The 10,980-nt window shown below is 41.2% G+C and overlaps 1 protein-coding gene across 1 annotated transcript in view; it reads right to left on the bottom strand.

Moving 5' to 3' along the window:
• Positions 1–10,980, bottom strand: part of LOC103734494 (complement C5-like) — a 109,522-nt gene that overhangs the window by 15,498 nt on the left and 83,044 nt on the right. Inside the window, exons 29-33 of the mRNA XM_029563683.1 lie at positions 9,193–9,398; positions 6,548–6,700; positions 3,659–3,721; positions 2,055–2,136; positions 634–685 (exon numbers count right to left, since the gene is read on the bottom strand). Of these exons, the coding sequence (XP_029419543.1) occupies positions 634–685; positions 2,055–2,136; positions 3,659–3,721; positions 6,548–6,700; positions 9,193–9,398 (556 nt within the window). The remainder of the gene's footprint in view (positions 1–633; positions 686–2,054; positions 2,137–3,658; positions 3,722–6,547; positions 6,701–9,192; positions 9,399–10,980) is intronic.

Genomic DNA, 10,980 nt, shown 5'->3' with positions numbered 1-10,980 from the left:
GCTTCTGCTGCTCCTGCTCCAGCCACCTCCAGCCACCATGCCTCCCTGCCATTATGGACTGTAATTCCCCTGGAACTGTAAGCTCAAATAAACTCTTCCTTCTATAAGTTGCTTGGGTCAGTGTTTCTATCACAGCAACAGAAAAGTAACTAATACAAATACCTAAAAAGGTCACTATACTATTTGAGTCAGAGGAAGACAAAAACAGGAGAGAAAACAAGATATGAGCAAAATCAAAGCTGTTCTTGTAGCAAGTCACTACTGAAGAGTACTTGCTGTATTCTGCATTAAAAAAATGAAAGCTCTGCATCTTCTGGACATGTTAAGATTTAGAAAGATATTAAAGTAGGAGCTTGAGAAGTGGCTCAGTGGCTAAGAGTGGTTAAGAGTACTTTCTACAGAAGACCTGGATTCAGTTCTCAGCACCTACATGGTGGCTGACACCTGTCTTTAATTCCAGTTCCATGGGATCTGACACCCTTTCTGGCTTCTTTCAGGCACACATGTGGTGCACTTACATACATGCAGGCAAACATTCAGACAAATAAAAGTAAATAAAACCTTAAAAAAGATATTAAAGTATCACAGCAAAAATAAGACCCTAAAACCCTTGCTTTGTGGAAATGGGCTCACCTGGCACATGCTACGATGCGCTTATATCCGGAGTCACCACTGTAGCTGGATGCTAGCACACAAAGAAATAAGCAAATAAATTAGAAAATACAAAATAAAGTGCTTTTAGTTGATTTGGAACATGTGGATCCAAATCATTGAGAAAGTCTCTGAACACCCTTACAAATGATTTGACCTCGTGGTGATTTTAATGGTAATTCATGGTTATGGACAAGAAGTCTCCATGATTGGAGAAGCATAACTTAAGTTGTGCTTATCACTTGAGGAAGATAAGAACTTTTGGCAGTGTGTTGGGGGATTTGGAAAGAGGAAGAGGAGATAACTGGATTTGCTGGTGGTAGGAGGCTTTCTATAGGAACACGTCTGAGTCATACACATGGATGATGTCAGCATGTATCATGACCCTGTGTTGGGGAACCCTGCTGTTAAGGTTGGCTCCTTTCTCAGCAGGGGCTTCCTGCCTGACTTACCTGGAAAGTGCTGCCAAGCACCGGTGCTTGGCCTCATTTAAAACATGACCTTTGGCATAGTTACCCGGAGTAAAAACTACCCCCAGGTTTTTTCTATCTATATGATAATTAGCCACATGTAAATAAAGCATACTATGAGCACCTATCAGCTGAGGCATTGGCTACTGCCTCCACACTATATTTTCCCTAACCCCCACTGAATAAATGGAGCTGTTTCACTGAGTCTGGAGCTGTTTGTATCACTGAACCTGCCTCCCCGGAAGGGCTTTCTTCTGTCAGTGCTCACTGACCGTCCCTGACCCCGTTCATTGCTTCTGCTCCCTTTGTCCTTGTGGACTGGTGGCCAACGACCCATGAGGAAAGGGAGAGACCCCACAACCCTGGAGCCAAGGTCGGAGGAGAAAGACAGGAGCATGCAAGTGAAGCTGAGTTTGGACATGGAAATGGGAATCACCCAGCAGAGACTTGGGAAAGTCACGTTTGAAAAAAAAAAAAAAAAAGAGAGGTGCATAAAAAATACAGCGCACTATAAATACTAGAGAAAGCAAAGACAGGCGTGGGAGGGAGAGCAAACAGGGTTATAAAAACCCTGGAGAAGGTGGTGTCCTGGGAATGAACCCTTACATAAAAAGATAGAAACTCAAAGGAATTCGTCCTGTCTGTGGCTTTACAACTAGTTAAGTTCTTTAAAGGTATCATAAGTAAAACAACATCTTCATTAATATTGAATACGTTTAGTTTAGTTATTAAATCATTTTGATATTAGTTCCTGTTCATTATAAAAATTACAGCCGTTATAAGAAATGGTAGTAATGTTTACTTGGATGTCAACTTGCTTAAGAACTATATTAAGAAATGTTATTGTTTGAGCAAGTGCTGTTTCCTAATCAGGGAAACTATCTGACATTCTTGCAGCATAGCTAAATTCCAGTGTAAATTAGGCCATCTTACCTTCAATGTCTTGGGTATCAATTTTCAAATAAAAGCTGCAAATTTCCTCAGCAGTACTAGTTTTGTGAACCACAGTTTTCACCTAAATTGGGACATGGAAAAAAGATTCCATTTAACATGGGAAAATGAGAAGGACTTCATGGTGATGCTGCTGTTACAGATGAGGTGAAGGGTCACTTCCCGTGTCTAGTCCAAACGGTGTCCATGGATGACTCAGCGAACTCCACATTGCGAAACACAGAAGAAAAGCCCAGAGTAAGCAAAACAATGACTTTTGGCCATGCAGAATCTAGGTCCAAATCCAATATGGTCAGATATGAGCACCTTATTCTACAGGGTAGCTCTCAAGGTTCTTGTCTCCGAGTCTATATGTACACTTTAACATTATGTACAATGTGATTAGACTAGGAAGTGTTGGGTTCTCCCAACCAACACACCATTAAGGAAAACAAAACATTCCAGGTGTGTTTGTATGGGTGAGGGTGTTCTCAATAGGTATATTATAAACATCCAGAACTGAGGGAGAAATGGACAACCTACTTCCTCTCTGCCATCTTATAAACAGTCCGTGAAAAAAGAAATGCGCTAAAGTTGAGCCTAGTAAAAAGCATCAACAGAATGCTAGTTTCTGCCTGGAATGTGCAATTTAAGACTGCATGGACATATACAAAAAGCTTGGAAAACCCAACTACCAAGTGGCTAAAGTGAAAAGAAACTTAAGCTTTGATTTATTAGTACATCAATCCTCAAAGATGCTATGTAAATGAGATACGACTATGTTATGAGCCATACAAGCCCAGATACCTACTCACATATGTTCACATGTATATGAACGCCACATGAATACTGTGGTGGTTTGAATAGGAAGTATCCCTCCAAGGCTCGTGTATTTGAATACTTGGTCCCTGGTTGGTGGCAGTGTTTGGGGAGGTTCTGGAATTTTTAGGATGTGGAGCCTTCCTAGAGGAAGTATGTCATCAGGGATGGGCTTTCAGAGTTCATAATCTTGCCCTGCTTCTAGTTTCCTTCCTCTGCTTCCAGTTTGTGGTTGAGATGTGATCTCTCAGCTTCCTGTTCCTGTGGCTTGCCCCGATGCCTCCCACCTTGACGGACCCTTATCCCTCTGAAACTGCTAACCAAAACAAATGCTTTCACCTATAGGTTGCTTATACTTCTGCTTATGCTCATAAACTATGAATCCACATACAGTCATGTACTGTGTACAACTTTGTCATTGTGCACGATCACAGGGTATACTTATGCAAACTAAGACAGCTATGGCATCACTAGGTGTTTTAGTTTTGTGAGGCAATCATCCTACATGGGACCTATTGTTGACAGAAATGCCACTATGCAGTGCATGACTATATGTAATATACATAAATTTTCTACAATGTAAAGAGGGTATATATGCAAGGATTAATGGTGATTGTAAAAAAAATTGTGAGCATGGTCAAGACAGCTAGAAAGAATTAGATAAATGAATCCTCCCTTATGCCTGATGATCCATACTTCTGTGATTTTGTGCCAAAGTCCTTATTCTTTATGCTACCTAGTAAAATAGACACATAGCTCCCTTTGGTGTATTCCTGTTAAATACTCACATGTACTGTTGCCAAGCCGCTGCTATAGCCTGTTGTGATGACGAGGTCATCATTGAGAGGCACCTGGAAGGATAGACAGAGAAAACATGCTTTCATTCATCATTCAATAGAGAGGGGGAACAGAGTGAGGGAAAGAGGGAGCAGATGCCTGGCAGTCTCCCTTCTTAGTTCATATGAAATTAAATGGATGCAGTTGAAGAGCCTATGCCTGTGATAGGCACTGAGAGATGCTGGAACTCCCCACCTCTCCCTTCTACATGCAAACAAGATGCCTGGGATACCCTGGAACTCCCCACCCTTCCTTCCACATGTAAACAAGATGCCTGGGATCCCCTGAGCCAGCCAACAAAATCAACAGAGGTCCTTTGGGTTGCATCTCTCTCTCTCTCTCTCTCTCTCTCTCTCTCTCTCTCTCTCTCTTTCTCTGTATGTGTATGTGTGTACATATGTATTTTTTTCATATTTTCCAACTGAACACATTTCTTTTGGTGTCTAGCTTAGAAACCAGCATCTTGTGGGTCAATGGAGATTGTTTCCATTAGCACTACGACACAGGATTCTGAAGTGGGTGCAAAACATCTTTGGCCCTCTACCCCCTTCCCCTTTGCACCTCTCTTCCACTCCTGATGACTTATCTTCCCCCCTTGTTACTAGCTTTTGCTTGTTGAAACCCCAGGTACCATACCCCAAATCCTTGGAACCCTACCCTAACCCCTGGCTACCCCATTCAAGCCTACTAAATCCATCCTTGCTGTTCTTTCTCCCACTCTGAGAGGAAAGTGAAGACATGAGCTGAGGTAAACACCTCTCCTCTCTAGAGGTGCTCGACCATCCACACATACTCCCTAATTTGTGGACATTATGGAATAGAGTATTTTGAGCAGGACCCTGAAGACTCAGGTCCCCCTTCACTCCCAGCCTGCAGCTTTCCCTCACTTTGCTTAGCACGCTGATACAAAAGAAGCTTGGTGTGCAGTCAAGCTTGGGAATCCTTCCTTCAAATTTTAGTAAACTCCAGAACACAGGCCACTTTCCTAGATTCTCTGACAGAATATAGCAGCAGTTACTAGTGACAGGTGCTTTGAGATACTGAGTGGGAAAGGTTCCAAAGAAAAAGAAGGCTGGGAAATGCTGTGTACTGTGTCCCATCTCTGCACTCTCCCTCCTGGAGTCACCATACTCAGTCATGTACATATTAAATAACAGGGTTAATTTCATTTAAACTAGAGTTTCCATGCTTATTCAACAACCTACCATTCCTTCACAGGACACATTTTAGGAAAAGCTGGTATAGAGGAAAAGCTGAAGCCCAAGTTTCGCATGGAAGCAGCATCCATGTTGAGGTTTGAGTTGTTTTAAGATGACAAGAGTTCCTTTACACTTGGGAAGAGAGTCTCAGTGGGGGATTGTCTAGACTGGATTGGTCTGTAGGCTTGTTTGTGAGTGAGTGTCTTGATTAATTGATGTGGGAAGACCTACCCGTCGTGGGCCGCAGTATTCCTTGGGTTTGGGTCCTGGACCGTGTAAAAGAGGAGAAGGTGAGCTGAGCACAAGCAGGCGCATGCTCATTCTCTCTCTGCTCTTGACTGTAGATGTGATGTGACTGCTGCCACCTTGACTTCCCTGCAGTGACGGACTCCCAGAACCTGGAATTCTGAGCTAAAATAAACTCCTGTCCCCCAAGTTGCTTTGGTCAGGGTACTTTGTCAGTACAACAGGAGTGACACTAGGACACAGGCTTACTATGCTGCTCAGGCCTATAGCTCCTCACTAGGACTCTCTGGTGACTACTAAATGCTCTCTGGGACAAGACCTACATTCCCAACCTACAGATTATAGCACAAATGCCTTCAGAGGCCTGAGGGGTGAGTGAATATGGACATAAATGCATATGCATATGCCACGTGACTAGTGGAGGTTGAAAAAAGGCATGCCCAGTGCCTGGGGCCCCATTGCCAGATCTTGTTTTTACAAAGAAAGTTAGGAAACAGTTTTGTACTTGAAATTTTTGGATCATTAATTGTTGGCATAGATCTTTGTCTATGGCTCTATCCTTTATTTTTGTTGTTATGAACCACTGGATTACAATTTCTACGCTAAGTTTATTCCTCGTCTCTGTTTACTTTTCACAAGCATGGATTTGTTTGAGCATGCAGACAGGGAGGGCCATCCTATTCATTATATTAAGCATACCACATTCACACATGCGAAGTAGAAAAGTGTGCATCAGCCTGTCTGTACAAGCAGCCAACGACAACAGGGAATCTACTTTGCCTGATGTGTCCCTTACTTTGGGAAAATTTTCAACACCCATCAAAGCTTTCCCTTTAAGAAATTTAGCCACGGCAAAAGACATGACGCAGGGCATCTAGAGATCTAAAGGTCACTTCCAAGCTGACTCTGACTGTAGTCTGAATATAAGACCAAGATCCAAAGGAATCAGCAGCAGACTCTCAAATAGGTCTTTTTGTGTACTCTACAATGGTATCTTTGTGTGTGCTGTTACCTATGACAGATATTCTTCCTTTCTCTCCAGCTGGCCATCTCCTGATTCTTCCAGAGTTGGCATACACATGCGGATGTATTAGCTCTCTCTCCTACATGAGGACACTTGCCAGCCTGGATCAGGAGGCTCCCCTCCATGCTTCCATGTGTGTATCAGGACTCTTCCTTATCATGTCTGTTTAAATGACTGTCTCTAAGACACAGGTTCTTTATATTTGTCTTTTGAATCTCTGGTGCCCAGGATATAATAGACACCCCTGATTAGGAGTCAGTAGGTTCTCCATGAATGTTTAAGTAGTGAATAAATGCATTTATACAATAAGGATGGGAGAGATGACTTTAATGATCTACTACAACTGCAAAATATGAAAACTCTTCATTTACCTCTACTGGCCTCCCAAGGAAGTTCTTCTCTGTCACCTTATACTGGTAGAAGTCACCTTTATGCTTGTAGGAGACATTGATATCCATATTCAGATGAAGTTGTTTAACCAGGAGTGAATATTCTGTTAGGCCCTCGATGGCATTAATTGTATCCTAGCAACAATCAGCAAGGCACAAAAGCATGCTTAGTTTATTCATACACACCAAGTTTACATACAGATCCACTGTTTTATTAAGAAAAAAATTTGTTTTAGAATAGAATTCCAATGTGTAGCCTGGAACTCGAAATCTTCTCGCCTCAGCCTCCCAGATGCTATGCACCACCACACCCAGCTCTACAAAGTCCCTTCTTATGAGAGGGTAGGCAGCACTGTCTGGAGACAAAACTCTAGTTGACTGAGTGAAACAGGTTAAGAGACCCATTGCTGAGGTTTAAGGACGGTCACTCCCTCCTTACTAAGGATGGTCACTCCCTTCTTACTAAGGACATTGTTGTTAACAGGAACAGGAAGGAAGTGTGGACAGAAAGGAAGTGTGGCCTGGGTCTGGGTCCCCTGCATATTCTGCACATGTAATGAGGCAAGTCATTCTACAAAATGCCTCTGATTCTGCAGGATTATTTTTTTCTCACCCTTTGGTCTCAGTTTAAATACCCCACAGCGAGGCCACAAACTCCCTTCTTGAAAGTCTCTGTTTTAAGTTTCATTTTCTGCCCTTTAGAGTATCCATCTCAACTTCTAACACTTTTATTTCTAGCTAGTTGAGTGCTGGCCTCCCTCACTGTAATGTAAGATTCATGGAGCATGCAGGCAAGTATATCTTCCTTGGCATTTGCTAGAGTTGTGTTTCTAGAAGTTCATGTGTTAGAAACTTAATGCCCAATGCGGGAATGCTGGGGTGGGGGGCAGAACTGATGTGAGATGTGGGATCTTGGTGGTACCACTCTCACAAGTGGATTAATGCCACTGCTGTGGGAATAGGTTCCTTATAAAAGGGCTGATCTCTGTCTCTCTCTTCTCTCTGTTCTTTTCTATGTCCTTCCATCATGGGATAGCGTAGAAAAAATGTCCTTGTCAGATTATGGCCCCTCAATCTTGGTCTTTCCAGCTTCCAGAGTTTTGAGCTAATAAACTTCTGTTTGTCATAAAGTGCTTAGTCCGTGGCATTCTGCTACAGCAGCAAAGTCATGACTGAGACACTCTCTATTGCATTTAGTAGGAACATGTGGTTGGTATTCACAAAGTATTTGAGGAAGGAATAAATAAGTGAACTGTACCATTCTGGATCTTCCTCATCTTCCTCCTCTATAAAATGGGGACCTGCGATAGGATCCAAGATGGTGACTATCTGGCTATTTCCTCTGCCTGTGTCCATGACAGCAATGCTAATCAATAGGGCATATTTTCCTGATAAGCCTCCAGTTGTCTTCACAATGAAACCCATTAAATGATTGCTAACTTTATTTGGAGGGACTCCAATATACATAAGATAAATATAAACAAATATATATTTATATATAAGTATGTGTATATGTATAAATATTAGAGGTACATCCAGAGGACAAAGATGTTAACACTTGAGCTCAACTTTAAATGAAGATGCACAGTCATGTACTATTTCGTGATAGTATGCTCTGAGTGAACTGTTAGGCAATTTCACCATTGTGCAAACATCACTGAGTACTCACATGCACCTGGATAATATGGTTCAATAACAATCAAGAGACACAGTGAACATGAGACCTGAGTGTATTCCTTGTGAAACATTTCATGCTATTCTCAATGAAGATTCTTTATATAGGTAGAATGACTATATTCTCAAATAATAATAAAAAAGTATATTATAGGGGGAGGAAGGCAGTTCTATGTAGAGCATGTGTTTAGTTCCTGTAAATTCCTGCATTCAGTTGCCAGACCTCCCCACCTCACCACAAATAAGCACACAAACCAGTAACCTAGTTGACTGTAATTAGTATCAAATATTATGGACTGTGCATAATTGGGTCTTTCTTTTATGTGGTTGACAGTGTAATGATTTTGTTCACATTAGCATCACCACAAACATGTAACATGTGGCACTACAACATTATGATAGCTATAAATTCACTAGGCAATAAGAAGTCTTCAACTCTATTACAATCTTAGGGGTTACTGCTATATGTGTGGTCTGTGATTGACCAAAGCATTATTATGCAGTATGCAACGGTATGTTATACTACTGTTTAACAGTAGTCATGGCATAAAACATGACTGATAGGTAGGTAAACACATAGCAATTAGCGTTTCAGTTAGTTTTTCAGAAGAGGAAACATCACTACCTTTGTCTCCATGACAACCACTATTAAACAGGGTATGATATAACTGCTGATAACCCACCAGCCGTCCATGGTCTTTAAGAATAATGAAGCACGTGCTAGGCATAGAGTCAAGAGACTGAGTCCTAATTTGGCTTCCTGAAATGAAGGCTCATTTTCTCCTCTGTATAATAAAGTTATCCATACAGATAATTGCCAGAAATCCTTTGACTCTAGACATCGATTTGTATCTATTGCAGCTCATTTGGTTGACTGAGGCATGGAGGCCAGAATGAGAGTGGAAGGTATAATGTGGGAAACAGGAGGATGGAACAAGCCAGTGATGTATTACCTGGGTGGAATAAAAGCCGCCTCCATACCTCTGCTCTTCAGCCAGCCATTTGATGATCGGGTTGACATAATTCATTTCCTTCAGGCTCAGGCTGGTAAGCAAAGCATAGGCTGTGGTTTCCACCATACCTGCTGTGCCACTGTTAGGTGCAGAGCTGTCTGTATGCTGATGACTGTCTTTCCAGAAACGGTAAATGGGTGGATTGCCTGATAGCAACACATCACATTCATCAATAGGTGTGAAAATGTGAACTTGCCTGTAATTCTAGCAGATGTATTATGGTTTTTTTTCTTTCTGGAAGTTACCTTCCTCATAAGGTATAACTTCCTCAAGGTGATTAATATAAAATAAGATCCCACAATCCAGCATTCCTTGTCTCTATCTTAGAAGGTCAATATAGAATGGCCACATGTGCAGGGGAGAGGTAAGACAAGAGTAGCAAGTGTGATACGCTGGGGATTAGTGGACCCGGAATCTAGTCTGTTCTCACTACTCACTGGGTCCACTCAGTCAGGTTCTTTTGTTCTGTGGGACTCAGTCTCCAAACACTTTAGGTAGATAATACTTAGTTTTAGGTATTGAAATTCACATGAGATAATAAAGAGAAAAGTGTTTAAAAACCAGAAAGCATCATGCATATATAAAGGTTATTATCATTATTCAGACTGGAAGATAAATTTGACATAATGGTTTTTTTCCCTGGAAGAAAAAAATTCACATCCGGGAGCAGATGAGGTGACACCCAGATTGTTAGGGAGATTTTTTTTATGATCTCAATTTAAAGCACCCATATTTTCACATATGCAGCACTTTTCATAGCACAGATTCTAAGTTACACTTGCTATTGCTCTAGTAACATAAACTGATCACCTCAAATCCTTCTTGGAATAAATATTTTTTTTTAAAACAGCAAGGTATGATTTTTTGAAGATTAGTCAAATTTTGAGGTGTCCTTTTATAATTCTTTATTACATGATATATATGATCTTGGACAAGGCATTTTCTTCTCCCTCTCACACTTGGATTTACCGTATTTGAAATGTAAGTTTTAGCTCCCTCTTAGTGTTTAAATTCTGTGATTTTATAATCCATCTTACAATACCTAAGACATTTTTTGTGTTATTTTTGAATTGTCACAGAAGTGATTTTGAAGCATGTGTTAAAACTTATACATTTTTTAAAATGATGACAGAGGCTAAATTTTGTAGATGGCCATAAACCTCATGCAAGAGTTGATAAACTTCTAGAAAACCCAGGCTAGGAGAGGGCTCAGAACTGCTAGTCATGCCAATGGTCAATGCTACCTGGTGAGCTATAAGCCAGGTTGCACATTCTTTGGTGTGGTGCCTTCCAGTGACTTTCCTTGTCACCTAAAGTGGAATTTAAAGCCCTGCTTTGGCTGGAGGCAGCCCTACACAGGTGGTAATGGTTTCAACTCATTTCCTTGCTTGGGCATTCCTGTGGCTTAAGTTGTATGATGCTTGGTATAAGAAATGTCCCCCAAGTGGGTGAGAAAACCTAACCCAACCTAAGGAACTTTGTCAACTGATGACTGCTGGGAGGGGATAGCTGGTCTCTTTCATGGGACTCTTGGTAGGTTAACTAGGCACTAGTGGATGGACCCATACTGAAGGACATATGAGAACACAAATTAGACTCTATAGGTCATAGGTCTTTATATATATATATATAGTCTTAAATTGGACAGAGAGCATTTGGGAAAGGTATGGATAGGGGAGGGAATATAAATACCATCAAATTATATTGTATGAAAGTCACAAAAATCAA

This window comes from Nannospalax galili, unplaced genomic scaffold (assembly GCF_000622305.1).
Source record: "Nannospalax galili isolate Female #2095 unplaced genomic scaffold, S.galili_v1.0 scaffold34, whole genome shotgun sequence".
Lineage (NCBI taxonomy): Eukaryota > Metazoa > Chordata > Mammalia > Rodentia > Spalacidae > Nannospalax > Nannospalax galili.
This window is presented reverse-complemented; position numbering and strand designations above follow the sequence as displayed.